This window comes from Suricata suricatta, chromosome 3 (assembly GCF_006229205.1).
Source record: "Suricata suricatta isolate VVHF042 chromosome 3, meerkat_22Aug2017_6uvM2_HiC, whole genome shotgun sequence".
In the NCBI taxonomy this organism is placed as follows: Eukaryota; Metazoa; Chordata; class Mammalia; order Carnivora; family Herpestidae; genus Suricata; species Suricata suricatta.
Window position 1 is genome coordinate 157646491 of NC_043702.1, and position 23188 is coordinate 157669678.

The 23188-nt window shown below is 36.1% G+C and overlaps 1 protein-coding gene across 4 annotated transcripts in view; it reads left to right on the top strand.

Annotated features, from left to right (window-relative positions):
- Positions 1–22357, top strand: part of BRINP3 (BMP/retinoic acid inducible neural specific 3) — a 414132-nt gene extending 391775 nt beyond the window's left edge. For all 4 annotated transcript variants that reach the window (XM_029935640.1, XM_029935642.1, XM_029935641.1 and 1 more), the window contains one exon: positions 20978–22357. In XM_029935640.1, the coding sequence (XP_029791500.1) occupies positions 20978–22094 (1117 nt within the window). In that variant the 3' untranslated portion in view covers positions 22095–22357. The remainder of the gene's footprint in view (positions 1–20977) is intronic.
- The last annotated feature ends 831 nt before the right edge of the window (positions 22358–23188 follow it).

Here is a 23188-nt window from a genome sequence, read left to right on the forward strand (position 1 = left end):
GATTTTATTAAAGCACAGGGACAGGACCTGTGGGCAGGGAGAGCTGCCCTGGGACCCTGAGGAGAGACTGGTTATGTACTATGGAGTTGGGGGAGGTAGAGAACAGGGGAAGGTTCCAGTTAAATTTTGGTATGCTAAAGAAGATTCCTAGGATAGGGGAGGCCTCACTATTGTCAAGCCCTCTAGCAAAGCATTAGTTTTAAGACCCTACGAAGCTCCTGGAGTAACATTTTACATTGCCAGCCTCAAGTGTTTGTCGATGGGCTGCAGATTATAAGAAAATTTAGTTCTATCTGCCATTTCCTTATGCCTTTGTTTCCCATATCACGCTGGAGGGAAAATGTTAGGGCTCCAGGAAATGGAGTCTATAGGTTTCTGGAGATTAGTTTGATAGGAAAATTGATAAAATTTCCTTTTTCTAGTAATTTACTAAGATATTTGTAAATAGATGGAGACTCAGGTCCTGTAGGACTATGATCCCTATCAGTTAATTATTTGTTTTCCCCCTTTCTTGGGAAGCCAGGAGTGCCCGAGGAATAGCACACACATCCCACTGGGGTTGGGGGTGTTTGGGGCCCGTCAGCTTGCCTTAAGCTCCCTCATCATTAATCACTGTCAATAAATTATGGTTAATTTTTGCTATGTGATACTTGCAGTTGTGATTATGTAAGTTAATGTTCTTCTAACTTTTAATTTTTGAGATGCATATTGAACTGCACAGAGAATATTTAAGACTGGAATTAAGGACTTGTTTTAAATCCTTCTAAACTATTTCAACCTGCCCCCATCAGAAAATGGGAGTAGGTAGATAAAACATGTAAAATAAAATGTTGGTAGTTTTGAGTCTGACTAATGGATGAATACTTAGAACTTCAGTGGAATTCTTACTTGTGGCGTGCATTTAAAAATTTCAAACTAGAATATTGTTTAATATTAATTTAAAAATTGACTGTAGTGTCCTTAAGATTAGGACACCAATCTTTTCAGGCTTTGAACAATTTATAGAGTAGGAACTTAAATAGCTATGAAATTGCATGTAATAGTATGTACACATTTTAGTTTATACTAACACAAAATTTTTACACAAATTTGTTAAAAGGGAATGTTTAAAGGTGGATACTATAATTTTAAAACCTTTAAAAATAAGTTTCTCTTAAGTTACCAGGAATAATAATGAGACAGCTCTAAGATAGAACAATTGGATTACAAAGGCATTTAGACTCTTTAGTTCCACATTTTGCAAAGGCATTATATTGAGAAGGTCAAGTATATTTTGCATAGAGTAGGAATTTAAATACCCAACGTAGTGGCAACTGCTCCCTTTTAGCCAATCGTGACTTGATTTAAATAATCTTTTTAAGTTGGAGAATAACAGTGAGGGTTATGGCATTCCCATACCTGGAGCACTGTTTTTTTGCTTTTTTGGTTTTTCTTTTTACAATCATACAGAAAACCAGGAATCTGTCTTTGTGTTCAAGAAACACAAAGCTCTCAAATTCATTGAACAAACGGAAAACATGAATGTATCAAAAGTATTTCATATGCAACTAGTTATATGTAGCTTCAACTCATCCTTTCAATTCTCTTCAGGTAACTACTCCATAAATAAAAAACTCATATTTATCTCACTTAATTTTTGAATCAGAAAATCTATTAAGAAAGGTAATAGAAATATGTTTATTAGAAATTGTGTTTAGTCCCTTTAGAATGTTATGTTTACACCAAGTGCAGACATTGCAAGAACATTTGATGGGCTCACCCCAGGGTGGGTATCCAGTTATCTGGTAGTCATGCTACTTTGAATTTAATTTGCCAAACAAATAACAGAAAGGACAGCAGGTGTTTTTGTCTAACCCCATTGGTTATGATTAGACATATTACAGAACTATGAAAATTAATGTTGACATACCACTTGGAAAGCTAATTTTCTCATTTATGTGACATGCCATAGCATATCTGAAATGTGTGTATTCCCACTGGCCAGAACAACATATTATTTGTTGGAGCCTTTGGTCTAAAAGCAGATGTTGTCTACTTCAATCAATTTTTAGTTATTAACAGTAGCTGTTAACTACATTTGTGAAAGGCAGATACCTCCAATTAGTATTTTTCAGGATCAACATTAAGTTTATTCTAAAAGAGGGTTATGACTGCCAGAATGCATTGTGATGTAGCATCACATAGATGAAAATTATCAGGTATAAGCAGTACTATACACAGCTTTAGGGAACAACTTCATTTTGCCTCTGATTTTACAGTACACAGGAAGCAACGAATGTTGATTATTGGTCTTCGTGGAATAGAACAAAAAGTACAGAAATAGAGTGAATGGATTAGCAAAGTTAAGATGCACCAAAACCCGCCCCCGATGGCTGTCAGCTGTTTGGAGTAATACGGTCGCTTTCTTTCTCAGAAGACTCCTCAGAGAAACATATACATTTACTTCAAAACTCATTTCCCCATTAATGTGTAAAGAAGCCAAATAGAAAGGTGCATAGAATGCGTTCAGATAATTAATTTTGTCTACTGTGTTTTATGTGTAATCAGAGCCATTAAGCAAAATATTCCTAAATCAAATATTAAAGGTACAATAAAACCATTTTCTGTCACCTTTGCTTTTCTATAGCTATCGGTGACTGTGACAGTCAGGGCTTCTTTCTTACTATGAATGTTTCCACATCTCTCTGTGTCCAGAAAGCATAGGGGTTTATTAAGTCATCCTAAGTTATTTGATTTAACTGTTCAACCTTGACTTCCATTGCTAACATGTAAAAACATGAAGTTTCTTTCTCATGTTTTTCTTTTCTTTAAGAAACTGTGGAAAAGAATAAACTCGGAATTGATGATAAAACAAGGGTTTTTTCGATATGGATGGAAGTAATATTCATTTACATTTCAGGGGAGAAAGGCAGATGGATGCTACATAAAGCACATTAGAAGAAGCTAAGATCTAGAAATATTTGTCAAGTTATAGGTGAGAAATCTATTCAAAGATTGACCTTTCTCTTTGTTCTTCAATTTTGCTTTATTCTAAAATTTCCCCAAAGTGGAATTTTTATTCCAAAAACCCCTGTACATGATTAAAAAAAAAAACTAAATGGAGTGAAATTTGATTGTTGAAGCATAGAACATAAGGTTGGGAGCAAAAGGAAAAGAAATAGGCAATATTTTTCAGGCAAAGGTATTTCTACTTTGCTGAGAAATGTTTGTACCATATCTATGAGAACCTTCTGAAAATTAAAGATAGGCAAATCGAACAGGCTCTGCTTATTTGTTTCTACTAAATATGCCTCTCACTTTATAAATTTTCTAAAGAATTATTTAATTTACCTGTCACTATAATTTATTGAATGCATACTATGAGCCAGATAGGGAATATAACTGTAAATAAGTGACATAAAAATTCCTACCTTGCCTGGAGCTAATATTCTGGTAAAGTGAGACATTTAAAACAACATGAAAATTAATGCTCCAAGAAAAATAAAGCAAAGAAGGGTGATAGGGAGTACTGGGGTGGCCAACAATTTTAAACAGGATATCTGCAGAAAGCCTCAGCTAAGAAAATAGGAGTGGAAACATCAGAAGGAGATGACAGAGAAGACCAAGAGAGTATGATCAAGGGAGTTCCAGGACAAGGAAAAAGCTAACGTAAATGCCCAGAGGCAGGTGTAAAGGAGTGCTCTGTTCAGGACGGGGTGAGGCGGTGAGGCAGGTGTGGAGCTACAGTGTGGGAAAGGAATCCCTGTGAGGCTAGAAAGTGGTAGGGGACCTGATTATGCAGAGGTCATTCTAAGGACTTTTATGCTAAATGAGATGATTGGAAAGTTTTGATCTGAGGAGTGATGATCCTACTGTGGGCATTAATGGAATCACAATGCATTCAGAAGAGAAGAATTTGGGAACTACATGTACATAGATAGGGACAGCCGGTGCCACCTCAACCTGTCTGTTCTCTAGGTAATAATAATGTATTCGAAGGCACTTGGGGGGAGGAGCAGGAGAATGAGTGGATGAATTTGACCCAATTGTTTTTAATACTTTTTTTAGGAAGAAACCCTCTATGCTATTTTCTTTTCATATGAAAAACATGCCTTGCATACTAAAATGGAAGCTGTAGGTTTAATTTAATCCTGGGTTCTTTCCTGGGGAAATGTAGTGTTTCAGCACAATTCTCACCAAAACTATGGCGTTGATATATGGTGACACGCTTCTTTCAATTTGGAGGAATAGAAGGAAGTTGTACTTCAGATCATTTGCAAGAGTGAAATATGTGGGAATAAACTGAAGTGGGAAATAAAACATTTCTTGTAAGAGTCCAAATACTTATTATTGAAGACACTAAAACCACACATGTGATTCACTGGAGGAGGAAAAGCATACATTGTATTTTTTAAAAATTCAGTACATATTTATTGGTTTACTTTGTTTCACAATCTAGAGATGCACACGGATTCTCCAAACCTTTCATTGCAAAAACAAAAGGTATTCTGAAATATTTAGAATATTCGACTTGGCTTATGTGGTGGCACAAAGGAGTCATAAAATATTAAGACATGGAAATACTCAATGAGTTCAATAATGGCAGTTAATGACTTATTATTTATTTTTGAAATTCTATTTGATCCTCATGAACCAAGAAAACAAAATATACTCTTAACATTAACTTGACATTGTTTCAAAAATAATGGCATTATAGGGATATGGCTAACTAAGGCTAAAAACACTGACCAAATTTAAAAATTTTTTAATATTTATTTTTAGATGGAAAGAGAGATAGAGCAGGAGCAGGCCAAAGACAGGGGAGGGGCAGAGAGAGGGATAACCAGAATCTTAAGCAGGCTCCAGTCTCTGAGCTGTCAGCACAGAGCCTGATATGGGGCTGGAACTCACAAATTTCAAGATCATGACCTAAACTGAAGTTGTACACTTAACCAACTGAGCCATCCAGGGTTCCTGACTTAATTTCTTAAAAGCCTTTTTCTTTTAACATACCTTCACCTCCAGGTTTTATTTTAGACAAACATTCAAAATCTTTCAGGTGTATTTAATTATGCCTGAAGAATCCATGTTCTTTCCCAAGTTGTTAATACTTTTGTTGATTGTTAAGTGTTTTCTGTCTTTGTTCAGTGACATAAAATGACTTGTCCGTTAAGCCAGTAGATTCAATTTTCTGTTTCAGATGGTCAGTCTTTATACATTTTAATTACAAGAAATCAGAGAATTTGGCTTGCTTGAGTTTTATTTTCAAGTTCCTAAAAATGAGTTACTTTTTGTGGAATTACACAAATTACTTAAAAAGTTGCTCCACCCTAGGATAGTTTCCTATTCCTAGGTGCAACTGGTTTCTTTTTTTCTTTTTCTTTTCTTTTTTCTTTTTCCAGAAACAAGATCAAGGGACTATTTTGTTTCAAAGTTTGAACGGTTCTCTGATACTTTCATCTTGTTCTTAGTAATCCATATGTTGCTATAAGCAACACAAAATTTGGTGAACTGAACCCTAAAAATAAACATTTTTTTTTCTTTTTTAGGTAACAGGAATGGTGTAGAAAGTAACTATTGGCAGTGGTTTTGCAACTCAATGTTGTAGATGCTGCTGCTGTTGAAGGTTCTTAAGTATAGGACCAGTTTCCATGCTTTTGTTTGGTTGGTTTTGATTTTTTTGCCTTCCTTGCAAGTTTTCTTGCATGTCTGTTGTCTTCAAACCATGGGATGGTTCTTGTTGCTTCAGACATCAGAATTAACTTCAGAATCAGTAGCAAGAAGAGGTGTGGCAAGCCATGGCAACTGACTTCTTTCAGAAGAAAAGAAGGTACCTCAGACTCTTCCACATCAGACTTCTGTTTGTATCAGAACTGCATCATGTAGCTCCTACTAACTTCAAGGAAAACTGAGAAAGTGGGTTATTTCTGGCACACTTGACAAAGCCAAGCTTCTCTTTGTAGAAATAAGGGACCCATGGACATCACATAGGCAATTAGCAGAAAATGAAACATCTGTTCTTAATTTATATATTGTATTGTTCTCATATCCTCAGCTTGCCTTTGCCTCTTACACAACCAGGTGCTATAACATCTGATATATATTAAGATGACGTTGTCAATAAAAACAGAATGGGGCACCTGGGTGGCTCAGTTGGTGAAGCGTCCGACTCTTGGTTTCCGCTCAGGTCATGATTTCACAGTTTGTGAGTTCAAGCCCTATGTAAGGCTCTGTGCTGACAGCACTGAGCCCACTTGGGATTTTCTCCCTCTCTCTCTGACCTTTCCTCACTTGTACATGTGTGTGTTCCCTCTCTCTCACACTCTCAAAAAGGAAATAAATAAACCACCTTCCATAAAAAAAAAACAGAATGGAAAGAAATCTTGAATAAACTATTCTGTTTAGATAAGCATGTAATTATCGTAAAGTCCTAACTAATCCCCTTCCCTAGGTGAAACTTTCCATGAAAATGGTTAATGATTATTTTCCAGTAGGCTTATTTGATGCTAGAAGAATAAGTAACCATGACCAAAATATTTACATAATAACAATTTAACTTTCAGAATCAAGGACAAGTTGGTTTTAATCCTGGATCCACTTAGGTGTTGTTTTTCTTTCATGGAAGATACATATGACCTAAAAATCTACTTATTATTGCTCCAAGGAGAAACAGAGATAAGACCTACCCTTCCTTCAGTGTAGTGGTTGGAATGACTGGGACACACTGACCCAAATTACTTCAGAATCTCCTTCATATATGGGGTGCCTGGGTGGTTCAGTTGGTTAAATGCCTGACTTTGGTTCAAGTCATGATTTTATGATTTGTGAGTTTGATCCCTGCAGCAAGGTCTGCAGAGCCTGCTTCTCCCTCTCTCGGTTCCTCCATCACTGGCATTTTCTCTTTCAAAATAAATAAACTTAAAAAAAACACAAAAATGCGTGCATGTGCGTGCACACACACACACACACACACACACACACAAAACAATAAAGTTAAAAAAAACTTTAACAAAAAAATCTTTGTACAACATGATTCTTTTCCACTGTCACATGACATACATGACATACATCTAACATAATCTATACAATAATAGTTTTATTATTATTATAAGCACCATGATGATATTAAGATGTCAGTGTGAATTATGTTTTCATCTCACTTTCTTTTGGTTAATCCAGAAACAAGTTTAGGGGCTCACATTCTGTTCAAAGCTTAGGGAGACTGTCAAAACATTTCAGACAACTGTCACCTGAGGAGGTAGACTAAAGTCATAATTATCTAGAAAAATATTCTTTCTCAACATTTTTTCATATATGCCTTTTGTCGGATCAGTAACATAGATAATACGATGCAGTGGTGTAGAGCGAGATGCTGGCTCATTTTTACAGACAGTCTGTGCTGTCAATTGAGAGGCACCTGTGGAAAAATGATGGTACTCATTTCATAGAGTTGTTGCAAGGGCTAAATGTTAATATATATGTACGTAAAATGTTTAAATAGTCCTTGGCATACAGTAAGTGCTCTTTATGTATTTGTGATTATTACTTAATGGTGCACATGGGGAGTGTGTCTCACTTTGGTGACTCTGAGGTCTGGGGAGAATGTGGTTTTGACCTCTAGTATATACTTTCTGTAAATCTGATGAACTATCTCTGCAATGCCCTTTGTTAACCCATGGGTTGAAAATTACATCTGATTGTATCAGGCCAAACTCTTTGTATTAGAATAGGTGCTCACTCTATGTCTCATATATAACCACACAAAAGGAATTAATTATCCGATTTTTTTACATCATGGCTTCAGCAGCTATTTGCATTAAAATGTCTTTTTCCTTTTATCTTTCAAAAGATTGTTTGGAAGATGAAATTTATTTACTTGCTAAATAGATTTGTTACTACTAAAAGACAATAAATGACAATGGTAATAAATAAAAAGGAAAACAAAGATAATTTAAAACACAAATTAGCAAAAATATTATAATAACTAATTTCCAAATAATTTCAAGATGGATTTACAGGTCAAAAATTAAATTAAGGCTAAACCTGCAGCACTAAGGAATAAACTTGTGGAATATTCCCCCTGCCAACAGAGCAGATTACGCTCTTGAAGTGACATGAGTTTCTCTCTATCTTTCTGCCGATTGATAAGAAGCTCCCACTTGTATCATTGTGGTTTACCTTGCAAGTAAGAGAAAGGTACATTTTGAATACCCATTTGATTTGTGTCACTGCTGATATCATCCAGAGTGACTCATTTTTTCCCTATCAGATGATATTTTGGTTAATGGAACATCTTGTGAGCTGAGGGAAAAAAAGCAATGTTCTACATAATGTAAGTCTGCTTGAGAACCCAAGGATTAAAGTGATTGCTCTACTATTTGTTTTCTGAAAAGATGTGGAATGGTCATTTGAGGTAACTCATCATTTTTTGTGGTCTCTTTGGAAAATAATGAGGCTGAAGAAGGCTAGACTTACTGAGTTGCTTCTGTTTTCTAAACAGTCTTTTGATCTGCATTTCTTTCCCACAGACTCAAATGTAATATTAAGTTGGTAGAAAAATTAGGAGATAATACCTGTATTAGTCAATTTGGGCTGCTATAACAAAAATACTAGAGACTGGGTGCCTCGAACAACAACAAACTTTTACTTCAAACAGTTCTGGAGGCTAGAAGACCAAGATCACGGCCCTGAGAGAGATTGGCGTCTAGTGTTGAGGTCACTTCCTCATTCATAGACGGCTGTCTTCTCACTGTCTTCACATAACCGAAATAGGGAGAGACAGCTGTGTAGGGTCCCTGGTCTAAGGCACTAATTCCACTGATGATGGCTGCGTCCTCATGATCTAATTACCTCCCAAAGGTCCTAACTCCTAATACTATCACATTGAGAAATGGGATTTCGACATATAAAATTTGAGTGGATATAAACCTTCAGTCCATTATAATACCTGTATACTTTTCTTTCTGATGAACAAAATTATGTGAAATAGAGTCACAGGTTATTGTTACATTTGCAAGCTAAGTAATCCGACTTTTTAAAATAGTAATTCCCTAAATTATTGTACAAATTTTACATTTAACATATGTACATACACACAAACCACAATATTTCCTTATTTCTATAAAAGGTGACATTTTTAGGGCCATAAGCACCCAATTTTTCTGAGATTGTGGCATAATCATTAACCATATGTATGGTTCAGAGTATAATGCTTTATCCCCAACACTAGGCAATGTTCATATAAAGCCATGATACTGAGCATGTAACTTTGAGACCTTTTTGATGGATGACAAGACTCTGAAAGGTGATTCTTTTGGTGTTTCCCACTCCCTCCCCCAACGGTCTACTCTCTGACAACCATAAAGCTCCAGAATCACCATTTACATTAACTAACACCTTAAAAATGACCAGTTTGGGGGTTATAGTCCTGTCAAAAACATTTTTAAAGAATAATATACGATCCAGAATGCTATATTGTTATTTGGTGACCTAGCTGTCACATAACTTCTAAATCTTGTATAAGATTTATAATCAGTCAGTCTGATTTGTTCCTTTAAGAAACTTACATGGGAATCCAAATTATTATCATAAAAGTCATTAGTGATGATGAATAAGAGCAAGTGTTTTAGTTGATTGACTTTCTTTCCTAATGACATTACATTTTGATACTGGATACATTAAGGTCACAAATACTAATTTACCAAGAGGTCTGAACTCACTCACCATTCTGTCAGAGAAACCTGATTTTCAGATAATGTTAGATAAACATCGCTAAATATACTATACTGAATCCTCAGGCTTCTTTGCCCTCATGTTTCCATCCTCTTCATTTAGATAAATAGTATTAAACATATGCAAATACAATTACTTAGTCTGAAGTTACATTCTTTTGTTACAATTTCTGAGTTAGGAGATAACATTTTTTCCCTCAATATTACTTTATATTTACCTTGTCTCTGTAGTACAGATTAATAATTAAATTAGCAATCTGAAAATAATTATCTGCAATATCGCATTTATAATTGTCGTAAGTTCAATGAAACCTTTTCAATTTTGTAGTCAGAGTTATATAGTTATAACTATAGTGCTTTCAAGTTTTCAAATCTCTGTGTGTGGTACATAAACCTCGTGTGGACAAGGTTTCTTGTCCTTTATTATCAAGATAATGGAGCTTAAGGTCTTGCCAAATGGAAGCAAAGAATTAAAAATATGTGTAAAAGGCGGCACCTGGGTGGCTCAGTCAGTTGTACAAGACTCTTGCTTTTGGCTCCAGTGATGATCCCAGGGTCATGGGCCATGGGACGGAGGCCCCCACTGGGCACTGTGTTGAACAGGTGACTGTTTAAGATTCTCTCTCTCCTTCTTCCTGTGTCCCCTGCTCTAAAATAAATAATGATAATAATAATAATAATAATTTTAAATGATATATTTATTTTGTATTTTTAATGTATAGATTATGCATTTCCCTTCTACTAACAATGAGGTCAAAGTGAGCACTCACTTCTCTCTTCCTTTGTTAGATGTTTGTTGCTATTGCTTTTGTTGTTTTTTAGTAAGACTCTAAATCCAGTGTCTGTCTTTCCAAATATAGTGGTGTCTCTAATTCAACTTCTTGCCTTTTAAATGTAGCAAACTTGGTCTTTGATACCCAAAATGACCACCAAAATCTCTAGATCAGTAAATGTACATCTTATTCATCTTGTTCTTTTACTTAAATTTCAGTCTCTGAAGCTTACTGCATCTTACTTTCCATATCATAAATGCATTAAAAATAGTGATTGCCAAAATTACTTGGCATTTTGTGTTGAGGAACTTTTCCACAAACATAAGTCCATGATTCAATTTGGATTTAGCAGTTTTGTTTGGAAGGGTCAGAAAAGCATTTTGTTGGTCTCTAGGAATTCCAGTGAAGTAATACTCATCTTCTTATTCTGAGGAGCTTATATTCCAATTAAGAAAACTAACATGGGTGGCTCAGTCAGTTAAACATCTGACTTTGACTCAGGTCATGATCTCATGGTTCGTGGGTTGGAGCCCCCATCTGGCTCTGTCCTGACAGCTCAGAGCTTGGAGCCTGCTTGGCGTTCTATGTCTCCATTCCTTTGTGCTCTTCTGTTTACTCTCTCTCTGTTTCTCTCTCAAAAATAAATAAACATTTAAAATTTAAAAAAAGGACACTAATGTAGAAAATTACAGATATTATTATAAATAATATACCTCACTTGAAATAATGAGATACGAATCTATTAAACCACAATAGATGTTTATACATGGTTTAATTACAAATACAGTAATATAGATAACGGGTATGTTTGTTCAAAGAATTAAGTGATTGTTAATTAGATTCTCAAAAAGAAACTGTGTACAGTAAAAATGGTTCAATATGCATCTTGAACTGGTTAAGCAGAGGAGAAAGGACATACAATTCTAAAACAAGAAAATTCAATGTAGTTGAAATTGAGCATAATATATTTAAGGAAGAGAACAGGAGCAGCTTAAATGGAGGATATATTTAATTGAACATTAAAAGTTAGGTGTTGTCCATTTGTAAAGGGATTCAAAATTAGGCAAAATACATTTTATATATGCAAAAGATTGGGGTGTAATGCAATTGGAAATGGATCAATTATAAGGTGAGCTTACTAGTACTCAAATGTAATAAAATGACAAAAGAGGAGGTGCAGGCCGTCTAAAAACCAGGTTCTTGTTTTACTTGAGGCACAAAGGAGTAAGCTCATACCCACCATTGCAGATAACAATGATCATTATATTAAGAGAGAAGAAAATGGTAAGTTCAGAGACATTCCACTTGGAAGGATGCTTCTCAGACAAACACAGGTATACCATCAACAGTTCATGCCATAATTGGGTTCTTGGGTATAAGAATCGATAGGCATCAGATTTGGGCAAATTATATTTTGTTTATTTAATTGAAAAATATGCCTTAAATGTAAATAGTATGTTATTAGTTTTAGAAAAATATTAAAATCTATTAAATTATTTAAATGGTAGGTCAGTAGAGAACATTTTATTGATATTCTCTAAGTTGATAAGAAATTGGTCATGAAACATACTTTAAAAGAAAAAAACCAGATATTATGGTTCCTGGGTGGCTCAGTCACCTAAGCGTCCAACTTTTGATATCAGCTCAGACGTGATTTCATGGTCCTGGGATCGAGCCATTCATTGGACTCCACCGGGTGGACTTTTTCTCTCTTTACCTCTCCCCTGCTCATGTTCTTCCTCTCTCTCTCTCTCCTTCTCTCTCTCTCTCTCAAAATAAACACTTTTAAAAAATAATTAAAAACTAGATATCATAAAAATAAGAAATTTTTAAAAAATGTTCATCACTTAGTAGATATCAAGAAAACATATGAAACACTAAGAAAACAAACACAATGAAGGACATTTCCAATTTAGTGTTAATTTGCTTTTTCAACCTCCTGTCTTGTTCACCAATTTATTCACTCATGTAAAATTTATATTATATTTGAACTGTGAGGATCAGAGATGAACACATCTGTGAAGTATGAAATGGAGTGGTCTCTTTATAAGTATTTTATTTTAAATTGCTAAATTATATTATTTAGATTTTCAAATTTGGATCTGTAATGCACAAGTTTAAAGACCAATAAAGGTTTAGAAGGTTGTAATGTGGGAATTTAAGCGTTGACATTGTAAATTGATTTAGAATATTATGATAGTAAAATGATGAAGTAAACAAATGTAAATTTTTCTTCTCAGAATGTTTAATGTAGTGACAGATACAGATGATTTGGTCATAATGACTTAGTGTAAAGAACATAGTGCTGGATGACGACCAGGACATCATGAGTGTACTCAGGAAAGACCAGAATTACCTATCTTTGCAAAATAATTGAATATATGTCAATGTTTGTCAATTACACTAACCACTTTTAATAGCTAAACTTGCACATAATGTTTTTAAACCTCTTTTTAAAAATTTTAATGTTTATTTATTTTTGAGAGAGAGATGACAGAGTGTGAGTGAGGAAGGAACAGAGAGAGAGGAGACACAGAACAGGAAGCAGGCTTCAAGCTCTGAGCTGTCAGCACAGAGCTTGATGTGGGGCTTGAACTCACGGACTGTGAGATCAAGACCTAAGACCAAGTCAGAAGCTCAATCAACTGAGCCATGCAGAAGCTTCCACTTTTTAAACCTTTTTAACTTAATATCTAATGTGACCTAATGAGCAAGATATTTCAGTTTCTGGTAATCTTTGGAAGAAAATAAAGAAAATATCAGGGGTTTTGGGTAATATCTCCTCTTTACTTAAAATAACATAATTGTGCTTATTTTTGTATGCCTCACATTTCACAGCCTGAACGTTGACCTGTTTCTTTTCATATTTTATGTCACAACTAGAAGAAAAATATATCTATTGATGTTTTTTGAACTATAGTACCAAATACAGCATCTTTGGGGACAAAATGTTTCAGTCGCTCTCTAAGAAGTAAGCAGATTGGTCTGTGTACACCACTCAACAAAATAAATTACAAATTAGTTGGCCTGAAACCTTTTGGTTTGATATTGCCCCAGTATACAATTTTTGCTACTGTTGCTTGTGCTTTTGATGTCATACCAAAAACAAAATCACTGGGAGTAATAAAGACTAGGGATGTATTTTCACTTTTGTTACTTACTGGCTGTTGGACTTGGGACAAGTTTAAGTTATTTAAGCTTTTGAAAAGGTAAGCCTTTATCTCTAAATTGGGGCAGCATGCGTCCTTACTGGGAGTGTTGAGAATCATGAGGAGTAAATAAATAACGCCCGTTAAAGTACTATCCTTATGATAAATCCTCAGTGACTATTACTATCAGCTAATACTTTCTTTAAAATATAACAAACACATACAACTACTCCACTCACTTTTTCGTTGTCCTTCTGCAAGCCAAAATTATTAGTAGATACTTGTTTATGTTAATAAATTAAAATGTGTGCATATATGTGTCTATCGGAGTCTAGATATATATCAATATACCCACGTAGTATATAGATACTTCCTTGTGAGACTCTTAGTCGAGGGACTTTTTGATAATGACATTCTGTTTCTCAGGGTGTAAACTAGTTTCCAAGAGTGAGACTATTATGTGTTGGGAGTATCAACATGAGCTCCAAGCCCCATTGCCAAGGCTGAGATGGCCAGAACAACAAAATTGAAGACGGCGAGTGACAGAATATTATTTGGCATTATCTGCCTGTGACTGAGCTAATAATCAGCTTATGATTGTTTAAATAGCTGTGGGTGCTTAATCCCAAATTCATATTTAGTTTAAGGTATTAAAGTCTGAGAAACACAAATCTGTTATGGCTGAAATGAAATACTTTACGCAGAAGAGTGATATTGAACTTTAAAAAGATACTGAAATTATATTGTTTAGGTTTTAAGATTTGGATCCACATTGCACAGATTTGGAGAGCACTAAAAGATTAGAGGGTTGAAATAAGGGACCTTTGAAATAAGATTATTGGTGCTCAGAGAGGATTTAACCGTGAGAGGAGGTAATTGTTTGGGTATCAACATATGTTCTAATACCTCCGTGCAAACCATTACGCATCAGAATATATGTCCTGAACTTGAGCAATATTGCCTTTCCACATGTTTTAGAGTTTCAAAACTATCACAAAGAGGCTTTACATGTACTTTTAAATACAGCCTTAACTGTGTTATCAATAACCAGGTCTATATGGATAAAGGTGACATGCAGACATGCATTGTAATATTATGCAGGTGATGCATGCGTTGTTATAGATAAAATAACATTCAGTTTTCTGGAGGAAAAAGGATTTGTATTAAAGGAACTACATAGAGTAACATTTCTTTAAAAGATAACACTAGTAATAACATAATAATAAGAATAAGCATTTACATTTATTTACCATTTATTCTGTGCATAAGCACTCTTAAGTACTTTTGAAATTGTACTTTAACTTTTACAACCTATATTTTATTCCCAATTTATTTTTTAATTTTTTTTAACATTTATTTATTTTTGAGAGACAGAGAGAGACAGATCATGAGTAGGGCAGGGGCAGAGAGAGAGGGACACACAGAATAGGAAGCAGGCTCCAGCCTCTGAGATGTCAGCACAGAGCCAGACCCGGGGCTCCAACGCAGGAACTACGAGATCATGACCTGAGCCGAAGTCGGACGCTCAACCAACTGAGCCACCCAGGCATGCCCCTCTTTTTTTTTTAATTTTTTAACATTTATTTATTTTTGAGAGACAGAGAAAGACAGATCATGAGCAGAGTAGGGGCAGAAAGATAGGGACACACAGAATAGGAAGCAATTTATATATAAGGTAAATGAAACAAGATTCAAAGTTGATACTTTGAGTCCCCAAAAATGATTGAAGCTGATATAGTTTACTGCCACTCAAAAACCTAAATTTTACATCATCATGAAAAGTTATTTTACCTTTGATGCTGTCTGCATATAGCAATACATGGATACTTTACCTAAAGTCACTTATGAAGCACTTTTTCTTGCTATCTTGTCCTATGGAACAACACTTTCAACACCATTTCAAAAATAAAATTTAAATTTGCTTTTCTGAGTTTTTCTTCATTGTAATAGTTAATAGATATGTAACAGAGAAAGTCATTAAAACCGTGAACTTTGGTATTTTTTAAATTTTAAAATGAGGTTAACTTTTAGAAGCTACTGTGAAGAATTTTCAATAATGAATACAAAGTAGCTGGCCCGTGACATGGGAGATATTCATTAACTACTTAATATTACTGTAACATAGTAGAATTCATTTATTAGGGCAGGCTTTAGTGTTTGCTTTGTTTTCAGTGTATGCACATGGCAAAGTTTTCTAGTGCAGGATTTACAAATTTTACTGCACATGGTGGCCACAAGCCCAGATGCGTGTAAATTCAAAGCCATCTACTGCTGACTCTTCTCCACAGAAATCTTAGCTTTCCTCTACCTTTTCTGGACATATTTTGTACTATTTACTTATTGGGGGGAGAGTGCAAGTGAGAAAGGGCCAGGGAGAGGGGTTAGAGGATCCGAAGCAGGCTCTGCATTGACAGGCTGACAGCAGTGAGCCCAATGTGGGGCTCGAACTCAGGAACCACAAGGTCATGACCTCAGTGGAAGTTGGACACTCGACCAACTGAGCCACTCAGGAGACATGTTATTTGGACATATTCTTATGTGCTGATGGCTAGTTGGTATTTAAGGAGACCTGTGTAGCTATCTGGGTTGTTAATTTTCTTACAGCCTACATGTTATAACGTCTTCTGGGATTGCATATTCCTGGGCCCTGCTCCTAGAAATTCTTAGAGTTTCCCTGGAGTGAAGCCCAGGAATCTGTTTCTCCAATCACTTAATATCATTCAAAAGAGATAAGCATTTCATTCATTCTGTTTCATTATGAGCAGCTACCGTGTGTGAAACAGTGATGACGGGGTTTATATGTGACATCATTTCACCCTGGTGAGAGGCCGGCAAGTGCGGTCACGCATGAACACCTGAAGGTCCAGACAGTTATATGCATTCCCCAAGGTCACACAGAACCACACTTTGAACCAACGTTTCTTTGAGCTTCTGCTTAAGATTAAAGAGACTAAGTGACCTGTCCCAGGTCATCAGGTAAAGTCTGGCCCCAAAATGAGGTATCCCTCTTTCAGTCTCAGATAACACGTATCCCGTGGAGAAGAGCAGATCTGAAACACACGGAGGACCTTCTGTGTCAAACCAAGACCACTGGTTAGACAGTTGTCTGAAGTTCTCAAGTTAGGATGCCACGGGATTTTGTAAATATAAACACGCTATAGGCAGGTTAGCTTAAATTTTAACTTCAATGGCACATTTATCTTAAAACTGGAAGGCACCTTTCTCTTTTTAATACTATCCCATAAAAGCTTTTGTAGAAATTATTTTCAAAATGCAAACTCTGTTCCTTACAGATAAGGAGTTCCTCCCCTTCCTGAAATGTTATATCATCATAGTAGTTATCACATGTCCATGGCTTTTTTTAATGCTGCCTTTTTTTTTTAAGTGAGCAAGTGAATGGGGGGAGGGGGACGGGAGAGAGAGAGGGAGAGAGAGGATCTTAAGAAGGCTCCACACTTGTGCAGAGCTCTGTGTGGGTGATCTCACGACCCTGGGATCATGACCTGAGCCGAAATCAAGAGTCAGAGACAACTGCCTGAAGCACCCAGGTGCCCCAAGGCTGTTTTCTGTTCTTCCATAATCTATAGTTTTTTCACTTTAATTTCTGTCCCTTCCTTTCTCCTTACTCTACTCCCTCCTTTCTCCTTTCCTTTCTTACTTCCTGTATTTAGTAAACATTTATTAGAGTGCAATTAAGTAGCTGTCATGCAGAATGTCACATACTGGACAAAAATCAGCAAAGATCCTACCTGCCAGTAGCCCATCTTTGGACATTGTATCCTCTATTCTTAGCCCTAGGTGACAACAGGTAGTTTGTGTGAATAAAAGCTACATATCAGAATAAAAAGAATGTGGTACTATTTTCTTAAAAAATTTAGATATAAAAGAAAACAGTGTTTAATAAACATACTCTATACAGTTGACTTTTGATTTTTATTTATTTTACATTAATTACATTAATTTATAAATTCATTAACCATTACACTTCCTTAAAACAAATTTAAAACAGTTGAAAGTAAAGAAAAAGCAGTTAAATTTTACTTTGTTGGGAAAAATAAAGATACATGGTAATTTAGGTGAGTGAAAAATCCAAAATGCTCTCCTTTTTATTTTCCACTCCTTCTTTAGCCTAGATTTTGCAAGGAGTAAAGAAAAGACTGATTATTGAATTTATTTTTTCCTTTAAAAACCTATTCCCTACTTGTGAAATACAGTAAAATAGTCAAAAGTTAGGTAGTAGGGGAAAAAGGACAAGAAGCAGAAAAGAAGAAAATCCACACAGTAGCTCTCCTGTCCAGGGTACCGGGGCTTTGACTGTGAGCCAAGTTATCAATATTCATACAGGACAAGCTGAAACCCACGAAGCCAAAACACATTCCTTCAGAAATGCATCTGTGGGGACGTGAAAAGGATTGGGAGAGACTGAAAGCTGGAAAAGCCATTGCTTTTCTAAAGTGTCCAAGTGCTTCTTTCTACAGTGCCCTAGTTTTGTGAGCTCTGTCTTTAGCCTTAGGTCTATTTATTTCACTTTTGTTTGTTCTTATGATTTGGAAACATGATTAGAGCTTACAGTGAAAGATGAATTGGCTCAGGGAATTTATGCCTTGGTTTCAGGGAGGAAAATATAATTTTCAATCCAGATAGGATATATATTTTATATTCCTTATCTTGGAAACACAAAAGTAGAGTTACCGAAGACAGAGAGACAGAGAAAGGAAGGAAGAAGGGAAAAGGGAACATAGAAAGAAGGAAGGAAGAGGAGGAAGAGGGAGAGAGACAGAGAGAGGAGGGAAGGAGGAAGAAAAAGAGAGAGAAGAAAGAGATAGAAGTCAAGAAGGAGAGACATTACTGTCCTGTGAAAGAGAAAACTGATGAAATAAGTGAATCAGTAACTACATATTAAAAATTAGTAATAACTTCTATATACCTAGACTGAAAACAGAAATAAATCGAGTGATTTCACAAACTACAAAAGGAGGCTTTTTGCACATTTCTTATGTGGGGAGAAAACAAGAAGCAGAGCTAGAGGAGGCTAGATCCTCATATATAAATGTATGACTCATGAAGAGCCAAAGAACCTCACATCATCGCTATTTCACAACTCTTGGGTGTACTCCTGGGAGATTTTTTCCTGAGAACTTATTTTTAAATTATCTAGAGAAAGTTAAAAATGAATTGAATATGTTCAGGTTTCTAGTCAGTGTTTTTCAGTGTGAGAAATAATTAAGAGGAAAGCGTTTTATGCTTTGGTTGGGTTTGATTTATTTATTTTTTCTTTTCTTCTTGGTCTCTAGCAAACAGTATCATTTAGGGAAGGTGGAAAAGAAAGGCTTTTCATATATTTAACATATTTAATTGTGCAAATGTCAAAGTGAGTATTGTGTAACTCCACTTCCTGCAACTTGAGGGCTGGGTCTTTAGAATTGAATTAAATGTTCTTTTTAAGGCTTTACATTTCACTCAAAAGAAAATGTCTTTTAATTCATCTACGCATTCGATTGAAGGTTCAGTGACCATTAATGGGTTGTGATCTCCTGATGTGCTACTTGGTACTGGGATGTATACTTACAAATAGGTTTACATTTGGGGCGCCTGGGTGGTTCAGTCGGTTAAGCATCAGGTTTCCGGCTTCGGCTCAGGTCATGATCTCACAGTTCGTGGGTTCGAGCCCCGCATCGAGCTCTGTGCTGACAGCTAGCTCAGAGCCTGGAGCCTGCTTTGGATTCTGTGTCTCCCTCTCTCTTTGACCCTCCCCTGCTCGTGCTCTGTCTCTGTCTCTCAAAAATAAATAAAAAAACATAAAAATTTTAAATAGGTTTACATGGTCCTGGCAAGCTAGATATTAGAAATAACAAGATAAATGTAGTACAGACAAGTAGATATCAGAAACAGAAAATTTCACATGAAAAAGGGTACCATGAAGAAAATAAGTAAATGTTATCGGAGGGAAGAAAGGCGTCCTTTCATTTATTTGGGAAAACAAGAAAAAACTCAGTTAAAAAAAAAGTAAGTGTTACATAGCAAGTGGAGTTGGGAGGGACCAAAAATAAATACATACTACAAATAGTTCAAATATTGTTCTGAATATCTTAATACATTTTTTTTATTGGCTATTTGCACAGACGAATACCTGTGCTTTATCAATCTTCTCCACATGCAAATTCTTTGAAACAGAAGCAGCACACAGGTGTAAAGGATTGAGTGTCATAGATAGATCTCACTAAAAATCTCATAGGTACGAGATAATGGACACCAGAAAAGCAAAGGATATTAAAAATAGATACAGTGTACAATATTCTAACCACATGCATGCAGTCTGAGCCTCTTTCTCCCAAAAACGCAATATGGGAGCCATTACTATTCCCACTCTTCATGTGAGTGGGGGGGGGGGGGCAGGTTAGAGACGCTCTTCAGCGTTTCCCTGATCATACAGCTGGTATGAGAGGGCAGCACAATAAGAACAAAGAATCATCTGACGACAGGGCCACACATTTCCCTTCATTATTTTACTGAGATTTTAGACACACCGAAAGAGTTTGAATTATGTGGGAAAACAGGAAAAACAAAATCTTACGTTTGCATCATGATTAGTCTCATTTCTGGGTATAAGTAAGAAAAAATGTTAATGATTCAAATCAAACACATAAACTGATGCACTTAACCCTTATGAAAACAACTTGTAGTTGGTTTTGACGAGACATTCCAGCAATTTTGTTGAGCAGCCTGTAAGAATAAAGTCAAACATGTTTTAATAATATTTTCCTTCTCAGTGGGTACTTGTTCTGTCAATGTTGATAACACCCGGGGATTTAAATACCTTGATTGGCATTTTAGAGTTGTTTATTTTTCTTTCATTTTTATTTTACTTTCTATTTAGCTTCCTAACACATCAGAGCTTTATAATGCTAAGAGTGAATAAATAAACAGTTCATGTACATGCTCTAATTCTACTCTAGAAATTTTACTATAGTATCACTTTTATTTCCTGTTGCTGGATACCATTTCAAAACAATAACTGACCAATTATGTTCGCAGGCAGCCTCTGAGTACCCTAGTGAAATGACAGGCAATCTCATTGGAAGGTATTCGATGCGGTTTCTAATCTAAGCTTGCGCAGTGAAGAATGAAAACGACTATACAATATAAACACGTAACATATATAAATGTTATATAAAATGTACCTGTTTTCAATTACAAGCTGTATAGATCTTTTATCTTAGTTAAATAACTGAAAATATCCTGAAGAAATGATAGTGAAGCTTTCAGAGCTAACGTTAACTTCGTTGGCGGTGCACACAGAAATGTCTTTGTATTTATATAGATGCGTGTTGTTTTGTGTTCCTAGAACCTCAACCTATTGGCTCACTCGCATCCAGTCTTTTCTCTACTGCAACGAGAACGGCCTCCTGGGCAGCTTTTCGGAAGAGACGCACTCATGCACCTGTCCGAACGACCAGGTGGTGTGCACTGCTTTCCTGCCCTGCACCGTGGGTGACGCCTCGGCCTGCCTGACCTGTGCCCCAGACAACCGCACCCGCTGCGGCACCTGCAACACCGGCTACATGCTGAGTCAGGGGCTCTGCAAGCCTGAGGTCGCCGAGTCCACCGATCACTATATTGGCTTCGAGACCGACCTGCAGGACCTCGAGATGAAATACCTGTTGCAGAAAACGGACAGACGAATAGAAGTCCATGCCATTTTTATCAGCAATGACATGCGCCTCAATAGTTGGTTTGACCCCTCCTGGCGCAAGCGGATGCTCCTCACCTTGAAGAGCAACAAGTACAAGTCAAGTCTGGTCCATATGATCTTGGGTCTCTCTTTACAGATTTGCTTAACTAAAAACAGCACCTTGGAGCCAGTGTTGGCTGTTTACGTCAATCCCTTCGGAGGCAGCCACTCGGAGAGCTGGTTTATGCCTGTGAATGAGAACAGCTTTCCAGACTGGGAGCGGACTAAGCTGGACCTCCCGCTGCAGTGTTACAACTGGTCGCTGACTCTGGGGAACAAATGGAAGACCTTTTTTGAGACAGTGCACATCTACCTGAGGAGTCGCATCAAGTCAAATGGCCCCAATGGCAATGAGAGCATTTACTATGAACCTCTGGAATTCATTGACCCTTCCCGGAACCTGGGTTACATGAAAATCAATAACATTCAAGTGTTTGGTTACAGCATGCACTTTGACCCTGAAGCGATTCGGGACTTGATTTTGCAGCTGGACTACCCCTATACTCAGGGATCCCAGGACTCAGCACTTTTGCAACTTCTAGAGATAAGAGACCGTGTAAATAAACTCTCCCCACCTGGTCAGCGTCGTCTAGATCTTTTCTCTTGCTTGCTTCGTCATAGACTCAAGCTGTCTACTAGTGAGGTGGTGAGGATCCAATCTGCTCTGCAGGCATTTAATGCCAAATTGCCAAACACAGTGGATTATGACACGACCAAATTATGTAGTTAACCATAAATGTCAAGCACAACCCAAAATCTTGAAGGAGTTTTTACAGTGCTTTTGTGGAACAGTTTATGTTTGGAAGAGTACATTTAAATTGTCTTTCCAATATCTGTCTTATATCAGTCAATAACATTGGATGGCAATTTACACACATGAACTTGCTGACAATGAATATATTATACTGCAGTTTTGGTTTATGAATGAAATAAATACTGACACCAGTCTAGAAGACATTCTACTTTTTACAATAAATTTCATTTGTAATTTTATATGTTCCGTGGCAATGCTTTTGTGCATTACATCCTCTAGAGGGAACATAAAAAGATACCAATAAAATTTTGTAGCTGAACAGTTATTAAAAAGAAGTGCTGTGGGATTCCTTTTTTCCATGAAATGAGTTTTATTTTGATATAGCTTGTTAGAACCTGGGGAAAATTCACCAAGAGTTTTTTAATGGAAACATTTGAAGGTCCCCTTCGATAGTCTTTAGAGAAAACCCAACTAGGTAGAATGTTTAGTATTCAGTTGTATTTTTACAGTCGGCAGCATAATGGCAGTGGTTTATTACCTGTGGGTATAAATCATTCCTAAAGACACCATCATTATTAAAATAAACAGATAGACTATTCCCAAATAAATATGAGAACATTCTGGCAAACACACAGAAAAATCAGTGTGATTATAAGCTCATGGAGAAAGTAAACCCTATATTTCTTTAGCAACTTGCTTTGTCTTGATTTTCTTTCTAAATTCTAATAACCAATAATCAGCATACTCTGAATACTCATTTTCACTTCAAGTACTGAAAACCCTAGTTATTTCAGCACTTTACCAAAGTGAGTAAAATAACATTTCTAGAATTCACAAGTTGTAATGTGTTGGTATAAAATAAAGGAGCAAAGAAGTAATTCAAATGTAAATAGACATTTTGTTTTTCTCTCAGAGAAACTGTTATTACTAAAATATATTTTGAAGACCAAACTCCTTTAATATAAAACTGATTTTTTGTTCAGATTTTTGGCTTGAAATTTCAGCTGAGCTTTCATATGACACATGATATAATATTAGATATGTAATTTGTACTTTATTCTAGAAATTTA